Below are 22,323 nucleotides of genomic sequence, written 5' to 3'. Positions count from 1 at the left end.
AGGGCATCAAGGACAACGAGGAGGCTGCTTACAGGGAGGAGGTGGATCATCTTGCTGAGTGGTGCGACATCAGTAACCTTTTACTCAACACTGAGAAGCCCAAGGAGCTCATTGTGGACTTCAGGAAGGATGGTGACCCACACCCACCCATTTACATCAAAGGGACAGCAGTGGAGCATGTGAATAGCTTTAAGTTCCTGGGAGTTCACATCTCCGTGGATCTCACCTGGACAACCAGCTGCTCCAAGGTGGTCAAGAAGGCTTACCAACGCCTCTTCTTCCTGAGGACTCTGAAGAAGAGCCACCTTTCACAAGACATAATGGTGAATTTCTATCGTTGCACCATAGAGAGCATCCTTACCACCTGCATCACAGTCTGGTACGGGAACTGCTCTGCTTCAGACTGGAAGGCGTTGCAAAGGGTGGTGAAAGCTGCCCAGCGCATAGCAGGAGCACCACTCCCTGCCATAGCGGACATCTATGGGAAACGTTGTCTCAATAGGGCTGGGAAAATCATCAAGGACTCCTTTCACCCAGCATGCGAACTTTTCACCCTCCTACCTTCTGTGAGGCGCGACAGGAGCCTCAGGACTAGAACCACCAGGTACCGGAACAGCTTTTTCCCAACAGCTATTAGACTCCTGAACTCTGCCTCCTGACTCCCATAAGTAATCATGGACTGAAGACATACACATGTACACACACACACACAACGCATATACACATGCACCACGAACAATTATAGATTGCATACTACATACACATTCTAGCAACCACCCATAACCTGTGCACTTCTGCTTACTGCTTATACATTCACCACAATCATAGTTTGTAGGTATTTAGTCTGAACATTAGCACTAATACTGTATATTATAATACTGTATAATGTGTGTACATAATACTGTATATTATAATAATACTGTATAATGTGTGTACATAATTTCGCTTAAGCATTTCTAGATGGATGTAAACTGCATTTCGTTGCCTGTACTTGGGACATGTGCAATGACAAAGTTGAATCTATCTATTGTTGAGAAAATACATTTAAAATAAGCTAGTTTTAAAACTTAACATGTCTTGATTCAAATGGCCTAAATTGTGGTTTTAAAATCAGTAATGTATTCTGGCCTACTGACCTTTATGTTACCTGTAGTTACAGCAGATGGTTTGCTAGGATCGTTTGAATGTGTGGGAAACAATACAGTAGAAGTTCTAGCATTTCACACTCATCTGTGAAAGGCCATAAACACGGCAGGGGTTACTGGCTTGAGAGAGGGTCAGAGATAGCTCCTGGTTGGAGGTGCAAAGATACGCCTTATTTGAATAAATTAAAGATAAGAATACACCTTTTACTATAAAACTTTCTACACAGAAGTTACAAATTAGATTTGCTCTTGCAACTCTCCAAAGACGTCTTTGGATGTCTTTGCTTTTCTTTCCTTATTCTTTCCATTTATGTCAGGTAAATGAATGTATGTCTCCGTTGTTCTGCAGTTTCTGTTGTAATTTTATGCGTTTTCTATTGGATTAAACTCTGTAATTCTGTGATGTCAACACGCATTGTTGTTTTCCTTGTGGCCACATGTGGCTCACCGGGAGGACCTGGGATCCAGAGGAAGAGAGAGAGCCAAACTTTTTCCAAAGTTAACCAATTTAGATATCTTTTCCTTAACTCTATCTATCTATCTATCTATCTATCTATCTATCTATCTATTGCAACCAGTTATCCTGTCCCTACCACAGCATGATACTGCCACCAGCATGCTTCACTGTTGGGATTGTATTGGGCAGGTGATGAGCAGTGCCTGGTTTTCACCACACATACTGCTTAGAATTCATGCCAAAAAGTTAAATCTTCATTTCATCGGGGCAGATAATCGTATTTCTCATAGTCTGGGAGTCTTTCATGTGCTTTTTGGCAAACTCTAAGCGGGCTTTCATATTTAAGGGTTATGGAGGCCACTGTGCTCTTAGGAACGTTGAGTGCTGCAGAAATTCTTTTGTAACCTTGGCCAGACATGTGCCTTGCCACAATTCTGTCACTGCGCTCCATAGGCACTTCCTTTGACCTCATGATTCTCATTTGCTCTGAGATCCACTGTGACCTGTGAGGATGCCAGAGCACAAATCTGTATATTCACTTAAATAGGTTTGTGCATATCCTAATTAAGTCCAGTCAGTTTAATTGAGCACAACTGGACTCCAATGAGGGAGTAGAACCATCTCAAGGAGGATCAGAAGAAATGGACAGCATGTGAATTAAATGAGTGCCACAGCAAAGGGTCTGAATACTTATGACCATGCAATGTTTCAGTTTTTCTTTTTTAATAAATTTGCAAAAATGTCTACATTTCTGTTTTTTCTCTCAAGATGGGAATTATTTGTTAACAAGAAATAATATGAACTTTTTTGATTTTAGAAAATGGCTACAATGAAATAAAGAGTAAAAAGTTGGAAGGGGTCTGAATACTTTCTGTACCCATTGTATGGGCTCCAAGATGAGAAAACCTCACTGTTGGATTCTGCTGTTTGAGTGTTTGTGTGAGGCCTCCTGTTCCTCCAAGGTTCTTTGCTGCTGAGAATGAGAACTGCTGTCCCACAGCTGCAGGAAATTCCTCATCAAGAGCTGCTGTAGGTTCATTCAGCACCTGATAATTAACCTACACTGGTAATCTCTAGTCCCCTAAGTCATTGTGTGATTTTTTTTTTTTATATATGTTCTTCAATACCTGTGCCCACATTTGCCTATTTGTCCCCTGTATTTGAGGTCTACCGCCTGGTCCAAGTGGTCTGAATCATTCCTGTTACGCTGCCAGTGTGTTGTTCTGTGGATGTCTTTGGCATTAGGTCCACGCTGCTCAGTATCCACCTACCTCCCTACTCTCCAACGTTCTACTGTTTTGTGGCTAATTTTTGGATTACCTCCCTGGTCTCTGATCCATGCTCATCTAACCTCATTGAACAATGTACTAGCAGAACCCAATGTCTCCTTCCAAAGCTTGATCATCTAGAACTTCATTCAAGAACTTACCTGACGACCTTCCTTAATCCTTGTGCGTGCGAGGACTGAGGCAAACATAGAGGACTGTGCCAAATGGTATAAGTTTTACATGTGTGGGGTCGGTTGGACCCCATTTGTAGAGACAAGGGATATCTAACACTGTCTCACTTCCAAAAGCCGCTGATCCAGCTCCTGATCACGTCTCCTGAATCACACATTTCCCTTCCTTGACTTTTTTAAATAATACTTCATTTTGGATTTTTTTTTAAATATCACAGGAAAAACTGACAGGAAAAAAATCTGTTCAGGATACAGCAAAATTCAAATAATGATGCATACCTAAATTAAAATACATTTACAACGATATTACACAACAACAAAAAGACAAAAAAGACAGGATTGGGGAGGGTAAAGTGAAGGATTAAATAAAAATATATATGAATCAGAGATAAGGTGGTATTGGTTTGTACTGTGGTATTGGTTTGATTCTGCATGTACAATAAACGGTTTCCCACAACGTTGACACTGAGACCAGAAGGGATATTCTCTGGGTTTGTCCTGGTGTTTCCTACCACTGGAATTTTTTTATTTTACTTTTAAACCATGTTTCTATCAGCATTTCTTATGCGCATTTTGAAGTATTGTGTTAGAAAAGAGTAATGGAAATATCCAAATTTGAAATGACTTCTTTAATTAAAAAAACATAAAAATAAGGGCTCACTTGAGCTGGTTTTTGGCTTTTCCAAAAGAGTTAATGGAAAAGAGGAGATGAAAACACATTTCCCGAATAAGTTCTGATGTACTGAACACTCCATTTACTGGTGGGTGTGTGTTCTAGTCATCAACGAGAGGAAGTTCATTTGTAGCACCATTCATGGCCAAAGATAGAAACATAGACTATAATCAAGACCTTCTCTTTCCAATTCAGCTCTTCTTCAACATGATAGACCAAGTTAAGGCACCATCTCCCATTCCAGTCTCAAACAGACAAGATTTTTATGGGGTTAGGCATAAATTACTTACTAAAATAAATGGAAGTCAATACAAAGTTCTCAGTTGGATAGAGAATCAATCTGTCTGTGTCTGTGTTTGTGTGCGTGTGTACCTTGACTTGAGCCGGTGTGGTCAGAGCTTGGTCCTGTATTCGGTGTGTATGTGGTGCCCTCTTTGGTGCCACTCTGTCTTATCCAGTCAAACTCATCCGACTTGTCTTGAGAGAAAGAGCATAACGCCTCCTCCTCAAAACTACAGTGGAACTCCCCTAAACACACACAGACATACTCAAATATGATCCTAAGCAATGAATAAACATGCTTTTTATCACCTTCCTAAAATAATGTCACTTTTTACCTAAAGTGATCCCTTTTAATTGCCAAAAAATCACTTTTGGTAAGAAAAAAAAATCTTAGGTCATTTTCATAGGAAGGTGACGTTTTTACAGGATGCATCGTTATGATAAATTATTCCCTCCTTGCACATTTCTTCTGAACCTAAGGAAATATAAAGTTCCTTATTTTTTATGGAAAGCAACTATCTAAATAACCATGTCTTATGTTAAAGTAGACTGCCCCCTAAGCTTAAAAATTGGAAAAAAAAAAAAAAAAAAAAAAATCAAATATTGGAGCCAGCTTGAGTGATCATGAAAGAATTCACTTGCCAAGGAAAGTTGAAAAGATGACAATACAGTTAAACTGAGACCCTAAAACATTACAATAAAGATTAGTGTAATAAAGCTTTTAACATACATTTCCTAAAGTCCTAGACTTTTCACAATGTTGATGATTAATTTAATAACATAAACCCAGTATTGTAAATTTGTTTATGAATGTGGCCAAATTGAATGTGGTTAGACTCAGAGATGAATAATTTTGATAAATACATTATAAGGACCAATAAAAGAAGACACGTTTTTTCTTCTGGAAAAAAGTAATAACCCCTTCAAAATTAAAGAATACAAAGTTGGAAAATCAGGAAGGAGGAATATTTAAATGTATCTCAAGAAACAAAATTGTTGCTGCCGATTCAGATCACCCATGAGGGGCTGATTACTGCCAATCATCGATACCGATCACATGAAGTGGCTGTTCATTTTTTTGATTTAGCTATAAATGGTACTGGCTATATGAGCTGACAAAATGGAAATATAAAATTACCTAATTTAGACAAAACCATGCAAAAAGACTTGCAGGCACAATGCACCAAGTATTCAGTCCAAAGGACTGAGAGCAATAAAACTTGCCTCCTGGCTCTGATTGGTTGTTTCTGACTGAGCAGTATAACTCTGCAGAATACAGGGAGGAGGCAGAGGAGCTCCATTTGTTTCGCAGATTATCTGTCTAATTGTTAGGACATAGCAAAATTGTAATACATATGTTTCGTACTGCAGCTTTAAGCAGATGTTCAGTGTGAGAGTCTATAGTCTGGTAGCGCTCAAGTGCTGCTAGGTCTGTGAAATATTACATCTTAGAATGAAAATGACAATGATTGGCAATCACTTAGTAGCACATAGCAGCAGTTGGTGGGACCGCAGCATCTTCCACCTCTGTTTTACCTGCAGTTTGGCTGCTCTGAATGTATCTTTTTCCTGCAGAGAGCCTTGATATACCCATATTCCATCAAGTGTTTGTTATTTAAATGTCATAATAAATTTGTTGTGTTGATGCATTTTGACATGCCTCACTCCCGAGGTATTTTGTTCATCACAACACACAAACTGCCCCATTCATTCTCAGAACATTAAAGTTTCACATGACATTGCTTACAATTGCTGCCTTGTGTTTGTGCAGTGTGGAAGAAAAGGGGAGATACGCTGCACATGTGGACGCTACAGGCTCCAAAGTATAAGATACAGGTGATAAAAAGATAGTGATTGCCAATCACTGATCCATATACTTTTTCATGGAAATCGGCCAATTATGGTCAGTGGCCAATCGATCGGCACACCACTAAAAATTGAAGGTATCAACTAGATCAGGTCCCTAACACACATATACAGTACATACAGGGATTAACAAAATGAACAAACTGGTGCTCTGTTTAGCAAACCTGCTTCACTAAAAGTTGGCTCAGTGAGCAAATCCCGGAGTGAACCACAGTGATGTGCTCTCAGTGACAAAGAGACGAGGTGAAATCTTGTTATAAATAAACAATGGTCGGACTTGACTTCCATTTCCTGGTCAGTGGCGTGAGTAGTTAGTCAGAGCAGTTCCACTTAGCATAGTGATTGTGTACCAACTAGACATGACAGATACCGAAAACATTTCCGTCATATTCTACCTAAGTGGCTGAATCTCAGAAATGGCAGCAAAAAAAAAAAAAAAAAAGACAGAAAAACACACTCAAAAATCTATTCAAACCACTCTGGCCCCAGCTAACACTAGTGATGACAGCAACATGGCAGCGCAAATAAGACTGGGACCTTAGGGTCCTGGGTTGTTTTTAGGTTTGTTTATTATTCTGTGTTCTTTAGTTTCTTTCTTTGATTAGATCAGTCTTGTTTCTGTTTTACTTTAGTTCAATCCTTTCTTAGTAATTCTAGTTTATTATGTTTATTTCTTGTCTCTAGCTATTCTTTGTTACTCTGGTTTAATTGTGTTGATTAGGTCTAGTCATTCTTTAGTGTTCCATTTCCCAGTCCCTTGTGCACCCTCTCTCACCCCATGTGTATATTCTCTCTCTTTCTCCTCAGTCTGTCTTCTGCTCTCTCCCCTCACACCTGAAACCTGTTTCTAATCAACCAATGTTCCTTGTTCATATTCTTCAGCAGGTGTTTTCCATTCAAGTTTTAATGCTAAAAGCAGAGGGCTGCAATAATTATATAAAAAAACACATGATCTTTAAGATAACTAAAAAAATGTCTAATATTAGAGGTAGATATATTATTGTTACAGGGGAATGTTTTAGTGATGCTATTCAGTATTTCTGCCACAAATGCTGATGACAATATATGTTGACCTGTTTTATGCAATACCAAGTATGAATTCCCATACAATTATGAGGGGATTTTAAACGGTTATTGGATCCACGGTTTCTGTAGACTGTTAAAGTCTACAGAAACTGTTCAAAATTTTATGAAAACATTTAATGTAGTAGACCCATGGAGGTTATTATCTCTCACTGAGTGGCAATATTCATATTTTTCACCAGTCCATACTTCTTACTCCAGGACAGACCTCTTTCTGTTTAACTCTGAGCTGTTACCAAATGTAAACCCAAAACAATGGTTTTATCAGATCGCTGCCCAAAAAGTTGTAAAAAAAACCCCAACTTTTTTACAAGTTGCCTTTGGGTGTAATGTCACTGAGAAATTCAGACTTATTAATACTCTGTTGTCAGACAAATAGACGAGTATTCAAGAAATGAAGAAACCCATTGAATGGTTCTTAAGCATCAATGACACACCAGACATGGCAAAAGGTACAATTTGGGATATGCAAAAAGCTTATTAACAGATGCAGCTGATTTTGTGGGATAATTTTACTAATAAAAGAAGGGATAAATATTCCACAATTATTAATGGGATTATGGAGTTTAGACGGGCAATATTTGATCTCTTGCATATAAAGAAACAGTCTCTTCAAACAGAACTCCCTTTGCTGTGAACATAAGACCTGGGCTGATGAGCAAACTGGTTCCAGCTGTGAGAGGAGAGACCAGAAAGCAGATTGGGGAGAGTGACAGAAACAGTTACTGCAAATGCTTGTTTTTGGGGACAGATACTTACTGAGATGTGGGTTAACAGGAGCTGCAGAAGAGCAGAAAAAAGTACAATCAGACAATCTGCATAGAACCAGAAACATTCAAATTAGTTTGGGATTTATTTTTTATTTTGATCTAACATTAACCTGTTTAATCCCAATTTTATTTCCTGCAAAATAAGTGCATGCATTTCAATCCTTGGACCTCCCTAACATATAATATTTATGAATCAATGAGGCAAACTCAGGTGAAAATGTTATGATGAACAAATCTGCATCTGGGAGGACATTCTCCCTGACCTTGACCCTGTCCTTAAGCTACTTTCAGGCGTGGCATCATCTTGTAGTGCTCATTCATGTATATGCCACACTTTATGGAAAAAGTCGGCTTTTGCGTGGGTTTGGAGGGAGGGGCTTTATTTTAATTGTGGGAATGACAGTGATGTAGAAGACAACATCTCGGTGTTCTTTCAGGTCTGGAAGATCTAAAACAACTGATGGTTTAAGCTGTGTGGGAACAGCAAAGTATATAGAATAAACAGGCAAACAACATATCAGTATCAGACCCTTAAAAGTACATATTTAAAAAATATTTTTATTTATATTTGTTTATTTAAATATTTTACTGACTTCCTCTTGTTTAGGTTTGTGACAGACATTTACCTCCAGTGTTACAGGCAGGAAGTAAAGAGGACTGGCCATGTGACCTTTCACACTAGATACATGAAATTGATATTGCTTCGAGTAGACACTCTATTATTTTATTTTAAAACTTAAATTAGCAGCCAAAAGCCAAAACAATTATTTCAGAGTTTCCAGCCAGAAGTTAGAAAAAATGTCTGGCAGCAACTGTTGCCAGTGAGATTAAGAAAGTCAAAACCTTCATTGCAGAACATAGAGTTTTGTAATGATGTTTGCATTTACTCTCAATTACTATGCTTGTGTCTCTGCTGTGGCCTGCTATTAACTTTTTACTATCAGGAACATGAACAAGTTGCAACATATTTAGGCCAACATTTTCAACTAATCTTGGTTTACTTAAAGAAGTTAATTTAAGGTTTGGGAGCAGTGCTATGTCCAAAGCTACACCTCTAATTTTCCAAGTAGCCTATTTATACTCAGATCACCCATACTGCACATTCTGTTAAATTACTGCAACCCCACCTTCCCTTACACTCAACCATTTCACTTTATCTCCTTCATTCTTTCACCCTCTTTGCTTTTCCTTCTTGCCATCTCATCCCATCAGCCTCATCCCATTTCCTTCTTTCCATTCAATAGTCCTCATTCTTTCTGTCAAGTTCCATCTGGGTTGGTCCTGTGTGGGCTTTGAAAAATATATGAAACCCATTTTCTTGAAGATTGAACCCCTACTCTGAGTCTTCATCTCCCAAGCCACTGGCATTCTCCCCAGCTGACCGATTCTTTATTGTAGTTCATCCATTGCATCATCCCCTTCCTGCAATAAACCTTTAGTCTCATATCTTTGTGGTGTGGTCGGTGGTATTGAAAGTTACAAAGAGGCTTAAAGAGAAAGTTAATGTTTTGTGATGTGGGCATCGCAAAGTGTTGTTCTCAGTCCTATGTACAAGTAGTGGCAAGATTTGAAAAAATGCGTATGAGTAAGGCCTGCCAATTCTGTCAGGAGGAATGAGCCAAAACTTCAGCAAACTATTGTGAGAAGCTTGGAAAGCCGGTAACACTTTATTTGAAGGGGTGTGCATATGACTGACATGACACTGTCATAAACATGACATAACACCTGTCATGAACATGAAGGAGTCTTTATGAATGTTTATGACAGTTGTCATAAAGTGTCATTCTGTAAATAATGACACTTTTAATGCAAAGTTGATCTAAGAGTCCATTAAAAGTCACAACTTTGCATAATTTTGTAAATAATGACAATTTAACGCAAAGTTGGCATTTTTAGTGGACTTTCAATGCAATTTTTAGATCAACTTTGCATTAAAAGTGTCTATTTACCGAATGACACTTCATGACAACAGTCATAAACATTCATAAAGACTTCTTTATGTTTGTGACAGGTGTTATGTCAGTCTTATGCAAACCTCTTCAAATAAAGTGTTACCGGAAAGCCAAAAGGTTTGACCCAGGTCATACAGTTTAAAAGACAGTTATCCTTGATGCAATTGTATATACATTTTTGAATTTAATGAAAGTTACAAAAAAAGAGAAAAAATCACAGGAAAAGAATGTGTATGTTTTCTTTTTAATCAGTGTATGTAAATATCTGGTTTCAACTGAATGTATGATTGAATGTAATTGTTTTTTTCTGTAGCGCTCTTGAGACAACAGTTGTGAATTGGCACTATATAAGTAAACTGAATTGATTGCATCAGCAAAAGAACAAAAGAGACAATAGCAAACAAATTTAGTGTGTCTGCTTTCATAAATATACAGCACATATGCTGATCATGCTCCTAAATACTGGCACCATGATGTCTGAATGATTTGCAGACTGTGGGTGTTGGTTTTTGTATCTATATTTAGCACATTTGAAAAGGAGGTACAAACTGACATGCAAAGATGTCTATCACTGGCAATGAAATTGATGTTGTTTAGAGTAGACATCCTACTATTTTATGGGTGTCTACCCATAGACACCTATATCTCTATGGGTAGACACACATTGTATCTATGCTATTTAGAAACATAGCTAAAATGTCAGAAGACTTTGCTTCTCAAACATTTGGAACATTTAAAGAATCTGATGGAAACACAAATATATCTTGATTTACAAGCTACTTCTGCCCTGTGAGTTTTGCTGCATTTGTGTGTGAATTTGAGACTCTCCTGACATCTCAATACACAGATGTCTTTTTTAAATGAATGATCAGCAACCAGTCAGATAAATTTCTTGCTTCAGCCAATCATATGAACGGTCTCCCACATTGGCTGAAACCTATGTTTCATCCAATCACATCAACCCATTCCAACAGTGCTGTAGCCATGACGAAGCACAGACAGTTTAGACCTCAGCCTGGCTTCTGGCAGCGACAGAGGAGTGGTAAGTGAGATATCTATATTAACACATTTAGCTATTTATCCCCATGTTATGATTATTAATGTTGAGCGATTTAATTGTGTAACTATCAACACAAGCTAGCAATCTTGGTGAGTAAGCTGTGTTACCGAACTATGCTAGTTCTTCTGCATGCTAACAGTGTTGGGCTAGTATCTTTCCATATAGTTGAATTTCTTGTGATTAAAGTAACTGTTTAACAGCCTGGTTTTGTTTCCCCAAACCGAGGTAGCAGCTCAGGCTTTTGTGCAATTATTGGCGCGGAAGCTGTTCTGAGACCAAGATAATAATAGACTTTGAATGCTTGATCTGTGCAATTGTGAATTTTGAGACTGTTTTAGTTTCATATAATGCTACTTTGAGCTGCAGGATTACTGCAGCTCAAAGTCAGTAATCCTGCAGCTCAGGATTATTGAGCTGCAGATGACTCAGCAGATGACTCATTTTGAATCTTTGTAGATCAGGCCCTTTCCCTCAAATATAATGAAATTTTCAGATTTTTTAAAGTTTTAAAACAGCAAAAAAATACTATCCGTAAAATCAAACACAGAAATATTGTTATAATTAGCAATGTATAAGACAATAACGCACCGCTGTATGTGATTGTGCGTTCAGAAGCATCCCCCTCACCGTATCGGGTGATAGGGGTGAGACGCACCAGGTAGGATTCAGGTTTGATCAGTTCTGTCAGGTTGTAAGTCAGCAGCTGCCCCTTTTGGATGGGCCCACCAATAGGAATCTCTTGCTCCCACCAGCGAGTCTGATCCATCTGAGACAAACACAGAAGTAGATGGAAAAAAATGTCATGGCCTTGAAGAACTCTAGATGTAAAGAATTTCCCAATTCAGTAGTTCTTGTTGCAACAACTTACAGCTACGTACATGATTTTTATCATCATTTTAGATTATAAAGATTTTAGATATTTTTATCATCTAAATGTTATATCATTTAGATGAGAAAAGCAAAGCATCTAAATGTTGATAAAAACATTTGAGATGTTTTTAACATAATTTTAGATGTTTTTAATCATCTAAAAACATCCAAAAATAAATATTTTTACTATCATCTAAGGTAGAACAGAGACAGCCCTAGATGCATTTACATTACAGATATCTGCAGCCACTTTCCCTCCTGACTTGTCCCTTCTTATCTCCTAAATTAAATTAAAGACTGCAGTATGCAACTTTTATGAAAAATATTTCAATACATATTTAAAACTGAAAAAAAATTGGTTGTTTTTGATCAGAATGGTACATTACCTCAAACACCAATAGCAGCTCAGGGAGGAGTTGGAGGAGATTGAACTTTTCACAGATTATCTGTCTCAGAACAAACTGTCACAACATGATGACAATATTAACAGATATGGAAAAAAAAATTATTTATTTTTTTGTGAAAGTTACATACTGCAGCTTGAACAAAATACAACCCTGGAGCATTTTTTGAGAAGTCAGGATTGCTTCATATTATATATATATATATATATATATATATATATATATATATATATATATATATATATATATATATATATATATATATTTTGCACGTTGCCTGTGATTGTTGCTGGTGGGGAGAGACATTTGAATGAGCTAAAACTAATAAAAAAATAAGCAACCTATTTGCACACAGTATGCAGATAGGTTGCTTGTAATATTCACTAGCAGTAAATATTGTGCAAGTGAATTGTCCATTCAGGATTGAACCAAAGAAAGCAAGGCAGTTGCAAGCATTTAAAATTGACGCTTTTGATGAATCAGATAGACTCAAGAAATTGTAACAGCAGCTAAATAAATGTTTTGTCATGGAGCCCAAAATTCGTGGTGGCGACCCTGCTCCTGATTAAACTTATCAGAGACTTGCTCTGTACTGAGCAAATCTCTAATAGCAGATGACTTATCTGCCACGTCCATCTGCTAATTGTACTTAATATTGTACAATAACCGAAAATAAAATGTAACTTCTACCATGAACATAGATTACTACAAATTAACCTGTGATTACACAGGTTAATTTGCTACTGCTACTTCTACTGCTACTGCTACTTCAGGTGGGCACCATAAGTAAGACTCATAATTGTTTCCACAGTAACCCTCTTAGGAGTTACTGTGGGACGTGCAGACGTTTGTCGTTTATCTATGAGTGGCAAAGTTTGCTAAAATCCATAGCAGGTACACAGGCACACCCACGTGCAGACGTTTCTCTGCACGTGACGTGATGCCTGGTGCATTTTAGGTATTGCCAACCATAGACATAAAAAAAGAGTAGGTGGTCATGGACCGCTCTTCACTATTGTGACGTGACGGAGGGCCGCCATCTTGGAGTGGTTGACTGCTCCACTCAGAGTTACATGTTTGGCAGGCGCAATGAAGTACCAAAGCATTTAATCAATAATAACTCTAAATACTGAACTGATTTTCACAATTTTTTGCTGCAAATCATAATTATCATAGCTACACATACAAGGAGATTGGGGGGGTTTTCAACTGGAATGAAGTGTTTGCTTTATATTTTATTGGAAAGTGTTCATCTGTGAAAGGGGTCATGTTGTCACGACTGAAAGGCCTATTGAAAATACTTAAATATTTAAATATTCTTGGTGGAGTTAACAGTAACTGTGTAAAACAGAAATAAAATATTCTAATTTGATGTATGATGAGAATTTTACAAACCACACAACTCACAAAATTTTATATATATTTTAGTAACATATACATAATTTTAGAAATATGCATAACACATATATGGTAGAAAAGCAAAAACGATTAAATATTGATTAATACTGAATAATATACATTAGGCTATAAATATTTATATGCACAGGTATATATGCATAATATAAAAACAGTTGTTTTCCCGTAGTGAATCTTTCTCTGATCAGACTCTTCCCACTTCTTTCTTCACATCTTTGTGAGGAAACCTTCAAAACACAGGAGACTGTGATGTGCATGGAAGAATTTTTCTGCCATAATCCAAGAGCACACATGTCTGAAAGCAGGATTTCAGGTTTTATGATCTCAAAACTTTTAATACTTTTGCTTAGATTTTCATTTTGTAGGATTCATGTCTTCTCAAAATTTGTAATGCTTGTACTCAAAACTTCTCGCACTCACACTTAGGTTGCGTTCACACTGCAGCCCGAAGTGATCCAATTCCGATTTTTGTCAAATCATATTTTTTTGCCATGGCTGTTCACACTTCCAAACAGATGCGACCTGTGTGAATGGCAAATTACCTAAAAGTTTCCCGCAAGTACTGTAGAGGGCACATAGCATCAGCGTTCTCAGTGTTTCGCCAACCAAAGAAGAAGTGCTCAGTGTTTGCGGTAGTAAACATGGATGCTCACGGTGGAGCATAGCTAACACAATTGAAGTTGTTGTCTGACTGCAGCAGCATATTAACAACTTAATCCTCATTGTAGTCTGCCTTGGTTATTTTTCTTCCCGTTTGTGCATATTGATAGGCAGAACAGTGGTATTTGTTCAGGTTGGACGAATAAGACCTGGACGTTGGGTTCCATTTGAATCGGATACGCATCAGATACATGATCCGTATCCAATTCACATCAAATGGCCTGGGTCACATTCAAAAAGAATCAAACCTGTGTTGTTCAGACGATCATGAAAATATTGGATACAGGTCTCATTACGTCATAAAAATCGGAATTGGGTCGTTTCAGGTTGCAGTGTGAACGCAGCCTTAGTCTCTGCTTGGAATCTGCTCACTTTTGAAAATGCCTTTTGGCACCATCGCCTGGCAATAGAATTAAAGTCTTGAACTGGGTAATTTTGTTTCCTTCTAACAGGTGTGCCTGTGTACCTACTATGGTTTGTCGCAATCTGTGCCACCCACATAATATAAAGAGTAGACAGTGCATTGCCTGCTCTGGTGCAGGAATTATGGTGGCCATCTTGGAGCGGTCGTCCCTCTTACTTGGCTAAACTAAAATAGCAGAAGAAGCCTCAGCATTGCCGGTTACTTTTGTTCAGATCGACGGACCATTGACCTGAGATATCGGGGGTTAACATTTCACAAGATGGACATATTACTGTTTATATTTTGTGAATAGAATATTACTATACTGTATTTATGTCCACTGACAAAATGCCAGCTAATATTAGCTATAGTGCTTGGTGTAATACCGGGATTCAGCCCCCGCTATGAAGGCTAACCAAGATTTTGTAAATCTTAAAAAAAGTTTTAATTATTCCCTAACATTGAAACATTGATTTAAATCAGTGGTGCCCAAAGTGGGTCCTGGAGGCCGGCATCCCGCATGTTTTAGTTCTCTCCCGGGAGAGAACTAAAACACACACACATATATATATATATATATATATATATATATATATATATATATATATATATATATATATATATATATATATATATATAAGGAGAGGGAGAGAGAGATACCGTAGTAATATTCTATTCACAAAAATATAGACAATAATATGTTCATGTTACTTGTGAAAATCTATCCCCAGAGCACTCATGTCAACAAAAATATCCTGAAGTGCTGAGACAACTTTTGCTGTTTTGGTTTAGACAAGAAGAAGGGACATCTGCTTCATGATGGTGGCCATATTTCCTGAGCTGAGCAAAAAATAGGGGGTCTACTCTTTATTAGGATAGTATTGTTGCGAGTCATACTCCTAATAGCCTAGCTGTGACAGTGTTGCTTAAAGAGATTGTACATTTTTATTCATAGGCTGTTCAAGTAAAAAGGAACACTAAAGTATAAAAATTTCAGGTTTCTTGTCTATAAAGTATAAGCCGGAGACACAAGTTAGCCTGGATTGCAGCTGTGAGATCCAAGGATATCACATTTAATCAGATATCAGCAAACATGCGTGTTTGTTTGCTTAATGTATTTTCATAAAGGTATGTTAACTATTTTATGTTTTGTTTCACTAGTGTGTGATGCTATAGTTAGCATTATATAGTTCATGTAAGTTTTGAATAGAAATCTTCACATTTGTCTATTCGAATGGCAGCTTAACAACTGTTGGGAAGCTGGGTTTTGGGTCTGTGTGGGTTCTGTCCTCTGTTATCCACCAGAGGGAGCCAGGGAGTTGCTGTTCCACTGGATGGTGGATCTGCTGCCTTATCAGACACATCTGCAGTTGATCTACCTCATCTGCCAGAGTATAAGAGGACCAATTGCCAGTCCTCCAGTGTCTGAGCATTTACCTTCAATGGTACTCCAAGTCACCAGTGTCCTGAGCTCTTCTTGTTCTCCAAGTTTTCTTATTATCTTAAACTTATCTGTTGTGGTTTCCTTGATCTCTGTGGCTTCCTGGATAAATCTCCTCGTGCCACCCTTGTTTCTCCTTATGCCTTCAAGACTGTAAAGAATTCTGGTTTCCTTCCCTTTACTAGCAACACTCAACTCCTCTTGTTCTACAACAGCTCTGCGAAACCCATCCACTCTCCAGCGACTCCATCATCCAGCAGCACCTATTAGATTGCTCCAAGAATCATCCATTCCCAGCTTCAATATTGCTTCTCATACAGGCTCAAGCCTCCACTCACCTCCCCCTGGCAGATCATCTTCATCAAAGTAAGATCAACATTAATAATTTCCAGTGGTGGAGAAAGTACTCACAAAATGTACTTAAGTAAAAGTACAAATACACAGACAAAAATGTACTCAAGTAAAAGTAAAACTACCACATTAACATTTGTACTTAAGTAAAAGTAAAAAAGTACTGGCTTTTAAAAATACTTAAGTATTAAAAGTAAAAGTACTTGCTGAATGCATTACCTAATGGCTAATATCATTAAATGAACTGATCGTATTTAATTTTATTACATCAGTAATGTGCCATTTTAATGAACAATGCCACAGATAAAGCATGTTTGTATTATGTTTACTCTCTGTAACATAGTTTAGACTTAGATATGTGATTCTATGCAGCATAATTTCAGGGATGGAAACATCTTGTCTCCTGTCCTAACATAGCATGAACTTCACTTTTTTTTTTTTTGCCACTAGTGGCTTTTTAAAAAATCCAACAGAAAGGGGGTGGAAAGAAGGTGGGTGGGGGAGGACATGCTACCAAGGAGCCACGTAGCAGAGATGTAGTCAAGACCAGGTGGGTAGGTACCCAAGACCAAGTCAAGACCAGCACCCGCGCTACATGACACAAAAAAATTAAGTTTTACCAACCAAAATTGCTTCTCAAATTGATCTGAAAGATCCACATCCCCATAAAACACCTAGACATTAAATACTTAGAGCTGAAATAAATTTCATCAGCAAAGATCCGTCCAGAAGAATCGGATCGTTCCTGAATGTCATATCAATGCAGACTTTGGTCACAGCGTTGTCCCATAAATGCAACACCTCAGTCAACACCTCCACACAATAATTCAGCGCATGAGTGACAACTTTTTTTCATTGCAGATGCAACATGTGTCTCAGTCAGTACAGCTAGCTTTGCTAGCATCATGCCCACAGATCTTACCTTTCTTTAAGCTTTCCTTCCAAGTGACGCTAAAAGTTGGACAAAGTCCCCACCGTCTGTGAAAGCGAAGCGCTGCTGATTTTACATGTCGCCATATCTTATGATTTATGCAGCGCTATTATATTTCTGACGATTAGACAAACATCTTCTCCCGCTCAGAGGAAACCACTGCGCATGTCTGGAGCTCCGTGCGAGTAAAGGTGGAGGCGATGGGTGACAACAGACACTAAATCACGTTATTGCTTGGAATTTACGGCGCCACCTTAAGACCCTGAACGTCACATTTTAACGGAAAAAAAGCGCAACGCGACTTGGATGTAACGAGTAACGTGACGGTTTTGTAGAAATGTAGTGAAGTAGAAAGTACCCATTATTAAATCTAAAGTAAAGTACAGATACACGAAAATTGTACTTAAGTACAGTAACGAACCACCACTGATGATTTCTTTCAACTTCCCCGCTCAAGCTACTCACCTTCTCACCGCTCTGATTCCAGTGTTCCTGTTTGCTCCCGTCTCCAGAACCCCACATAAAGATGCACATTTTATTATTCACTATTGTTCAATAAACTTTATTTATTTTTCCATCGGCCTCCTGAAAGTGTTCTGTATATGGGTCAAAGACGTACATAAAGCCATGAAAACAAAAAAAGGACAGAAGACAATTTGTAACGGAGTTGATACAATGCAGCCCTCCTGACAGAGGCACAAGATAGGATTATTGTGTAAATAAGAATGTTCTCAATATTGAATAACTAAAATGTGCATTTATCACGTAAGCTGTTTCTCTCTAGCTCTCGGTAAAGGTGGATGCTTTTTTTCCTCTGCTCCCTCCCTACACACCTTCGCCCTATTTGCTCTGTTTTTGTGTTGCTTTTTTGGAGCCTCTCTTTGCACATCCTCTGAATCTACACATTTTGGATCTGGTCAACCAGTGTCTCAATGAAATTGATTAAATTTTCTCAACAAAAGGAGTGGGCAAAGGAAAGCCCACATGTCCTGCAGGGACATACCCAGCAGGATCCTGTATTTATTTGGATTCATGATAACAGAATTTATGCTGTTCAGAGTGGGTAGATACCTGGGATATTGACAAATTTGTGATGGATTAGGCCAGTGGTTCCCAAACTTTTTCTTCTGCACCCCCCAGTGGTTTCCAAACATTTTCTGCGCCCCCCCCCTATGGATTACAAATGGATGTCTGGTTGAAACGACACGTGTGACGGGGGAGGGGGAGGGGCATCGACTTTTTTGGGGGCAAAATGAATGTACGTAGCTGATAATAGACACCAACATCGGTAGCCTACAAGGTACTTGTTAAGCTTAAGGTTCTGTATTGATATTAGCTAGTCATGTCATAGCCCCCTGCAATGACACGGTGCCCCCCTAGGGGACGTGCCCCACAGTTTGGGAACCTCTGGATTAGGCCAAATAGCCTCCAGCTGGCTATCTCAAATCTCCTGGAAGATATGTAAACAAAGACCCTATTTCCTATATCCTCCCCCCCTTCTGAAGACATCCGTGCAAACGTATTACTGGACACTTAAAGGACTTGCTCTTAGATAATACCACCGTATCACAGACTGTGCCTGTACGGCCTTACTGCAGACGCATCTCATTGCCACAGATGCACACTCCCTCATCCCACTGCCTTTACTGGGTCATGTTTGAATGTTGCTATGAGAATGTTGCTACATGTGCCTATTTTTTCCTGATGTGTACTGCACACATCAGGAAAATTGTGGGAGCAGGCAGACAGAGAAATGTCTGTCTAAGTGGAGTGGCAAGAACCATTGCTCCAACAAGAGAAATGTCCCTTGAAACAAGAGAGGATTGTGAAACATCTTGAAGAAGGTAACTCTTCATGCATGGTTGCTAAAACTGTGGGCTGTTCAGTCAGCTGTATCCAAGATATGGACTAAATACAAACAGCATGGAATGGTTGTTAAAGCCAAGCATACTGGTAGACCAAGAAAGACATCAAAGCATCAAGACAAACAACTTAAAGCCATTTGTCTTGAAAACCGAAAAATTACAACTAAACAGATGAAGCATAAATGGGAGGAAGCTGGAGCCAATGTATGTGACTGAACTGTAAGAAATCGCCTCAATACAGGAAAGTTAAACAAAAACCAGTATTGACACCTAACAAAAGAACAAGACTGGAATGGGCTAAGGAGAGGCAATCATGGACTGTGGATGACTGGATGAAAGTTATCTTCAGTGATGAGTCAAGAATCTGGATTGGACAAGGTGATGATGCTGGAACTTTTGTTTGGTGCCGTTCCAGTGAGATTTATGAAGAGGCCTGCCTGAAGAAAACAACCACATTTCCACAGTCCTTGATGATATGGGGCTGCATGTCAGGCAAAGGCACTGGGGAGATGACTGTGGTTAATTCTTCTATCAATGCACAAGTTTACATTGACATTTTGGAGAGTTTTCTCATCCCTTCAGTTGAACAGATGTTTGGAGATGATGAAATAATTTTCCAAGATGACAATGCATCGTGCCATAGGGGAAAAACAGTGAAGGCGTTCCTTGGAGAAAGACACATTTAGTCGATGCCATGGCATCACAGTCACACTTTTTTCCTCAGAATTGAGTGACTCCATATTTATTTCCCTGTGCTTGGTCGATAAATGTATCATTCACTGACTTCCACAATGTTTTCTCTTCATTTCTTTGAGTGTTCCTGAAAGCCAACAAGTTGCACTTTGAAATGACCTTATTATTGTATCATGTTTTTGATCTGAGTTTGTTTTACAGCATGAAATGTCTGAATGGGTACTCATCCAAGACTGGTGATTCCATACTTTTTGCCAGGGGTTGTATACATCTTCAGAACCCTCTCAGTATTGTAGCTACTGTGATGACTGATTATTTGAGAGGATGCATGTGTGTAAGTAAACAAGGATGAAACAAACATGTAAAAGAATGCTAAGTTTATACAAGATTCCAACTTTTCATGCAAGATTCCAACTTTTGCTTTGTTTCTGGTTTCCAACTGCATAGAGCAAGAATGGCGCACTGCAGCTCTCGAGCTACATGTGCCTCTGATGGATCCTTTGCGGCTCTTTGATACTCAAATTTCCCACACTCCTTGAAGGGTGCACTGGCAAAAGCAGTGTAACATGCAGTGCAGGTTGTGAAATTCTGCTAAGCTAGTGCTGCAAGTCTGCAGTAGTTATCAGTCTAGGATACAGGTGTCAAACTCCAGTCCTGGAGGACCACTCCCCTGCAACTTTTAGATGTGCTTCTGCTGCACCACACCTGAATAGAATAAATAGGTCATTGGCAGGACTCTGGATAACTTATCTACACAACAAGGAGGAGGTAATTAAGCCACTTGATTCCGGGGGTTTTGTACCTGTGGTACATCTAAAAACTGCAGGACAGCGGCCCTTGAGGACTGGAGTTTGACACCCCTGTTGCAGGAGGAGAGACTTTAGGTGATAGATGGAAGCTGAATCATAAGAATAAAATCTGTTTTCATGGCAACAGCTTTCATCAACAAACTGGTTTTGATCACATTAATGCAATCAATGCTGAGCGGTGATGCGCAGAGTAGAGTGGCAGGCTCATGGATTTGAGATATGGAGCAGTTTTCAACAGCCTCAGAAAGAAAAGGATTCCTCTGAGAGCTTAAATGAATAACTATTTATTAAGTGTTTAACTTTACTTTATTTGTTTAATCTTTGAGTGAGGTTTAATTTCATATTCAAAAATTTTAAAGGTATTAAATTGAATGCCCTTAAAAACTGAATATTAATGTTCAATATTAATGTTTATATTAAATACATTTATATTGAGCAGATGTGAATCCAGGAAGGTTTTAAAGAGGGTTAAAATGGTGTCAGTGATAATCTTGGTGTGTCACATCAAGATAATGTTTAAAGTACAGTGTAATTTATGCAAACATTAGAGGTCAGCACAATACTCTCAATTAAATAGATAAATCTGAGTAAATTGTCCTCCATGCTTCAAAAATGTTCTGCGTGAGACTCTTCCACATCTGCTAGCAGTGGTGGGAAGTAACAAAGTACAAGTACTTACAGTCAGCTGGGCAGACAGAGCTCAAAGTTTCCTGTATGTCTTTTTAAAATAAAAATTTCTCATTTAAATAGGCTTTTATTTTATAATTAAACATCAGATCGGGTTGACATTTGCTGGTTTTGTTCTAGAGGTGTCCCTCTCCCACCCAGAAGTGAGAGAAGTCGCTGGAAACAGAGTTTTTCATCATTGCTTAATGTCCCCAATTATTTCCGATACAATATTTCTTTTTGCAACTGCATAAATACAAAGTCTAAACTTGAAGCCTCTGGAAATCTACTTGCAGTAGATCAAACATGAACCGGATGTGAGCTTTTACTCTGAAAGGAGCTTGTAAATTAGGGTGTCGTAACGTCTTGTACTGTGGTGCACGTGAAAATCGAGTGTGGACTGGCTTTACTGTCATTTTCTAAGAGGCAGCTAGCTTTACCACAGTAAACGGAGAGCTGCGTCCTTAATAGCAGATTTATTGTGGGAAACCAAGAGCGGCGGAGATATCAACGGCTTATAGCCCTTTGCGCCTTATATATGTATGTTTCCAGTTTTTCTTTTTAAACTTTATGGATGCGGCTTATTGTAAGGTGCGCTCTATAGTCCAGATAATATGGTACCTAAAACTTTGGTCTTTCCTCTGGTACACATTTTTTTTATATAATGTGTTGGGAACTAGGGTTTTTGCTCCTTGTGGGGATTTTCTGTTTGTCTGCTGTTTCACTTATCCACTAGATTTTGCCTAGAGGCTGCACTACATCGAGGGCATGTCTGCTGACTGGAGCACCTGTTATCTATCACCTCATAACCTAGGACAGGGGCCACCAACGCAGTGCCCGCGGGCCCCTTGTTAGTTGCATAAATGTTATCGGAGGGCAGCAGCGCCTGCAGTCCTGCTGCTCCCTCTCTGCCGACCATAGAGCAGAGAGCAGCTCTAAAGTTTTTTTTTTTACTTGTAGTAAAACAAAAAAAAGAAGAATTTCTGAAATTTTAATTATCGAACCCTCTTTGAAATTAACAAAATTGTGGAGAAAAAATATATATATTAAGTGTCAAAACATCTTGT

At 38.6% G+C, this 22,323-nt stretch overlaps 1 protein-coding gene across 1 annotated transcript in view; it reads right to left on the bottom strand.

Moving 5' to 3' along the window:
• The window catches only part of LOC106932337 (MAM domain-containing glycosylphosphatidylinositol anchor protein 2-like), a 331,489-nt gene that overhangs the window by 48,223 nt on the left and 260,943 nt on the right, over window positions 1-22,323 (bottom strand). Inside the window, exons 11-13 of the mRNA XM_088002677.1 lie at window positions 11,336-11,513; window positions 7,725-7,745; window positions 4,107-4,262 (exon numbers count right to left, since the gene is read on the bottom strand). Of these exons, the coding sequence (XP_087858803.1) occupies window positions 4,107-4,262; window positions 7,725-7,745; window positions 11,336-11,513 (355 nt within the window). The remainder of the gene's footprint in view (window positions 1-4,106; window positions 4,263-7,724; window positions 7,746-11,335; window positions 11,514-22,323) is intronic.

Source organism: Poecilia mexicana, unplaced genomic scaffold (assembly GCF_051168715.1).
Source record: "Poecilia mexicana isolate PSO_F unplaced genomic scaffold, ASM5116871v1 scaffold_22, whole genome shotgun sequence".
Classification (NCBI taxonomy): Eukaryota; Metazoa; Chordata; class Actinopteri; order Cyprinodontiformes; family Poeciliidae; genus Poecilia; species Poecilia mexicana.
The sequence above is the reverse complement of the archived record's forward strand: the minus strand, read 5'-3'. Positions and strand labels throughout refer to the sequence as shown.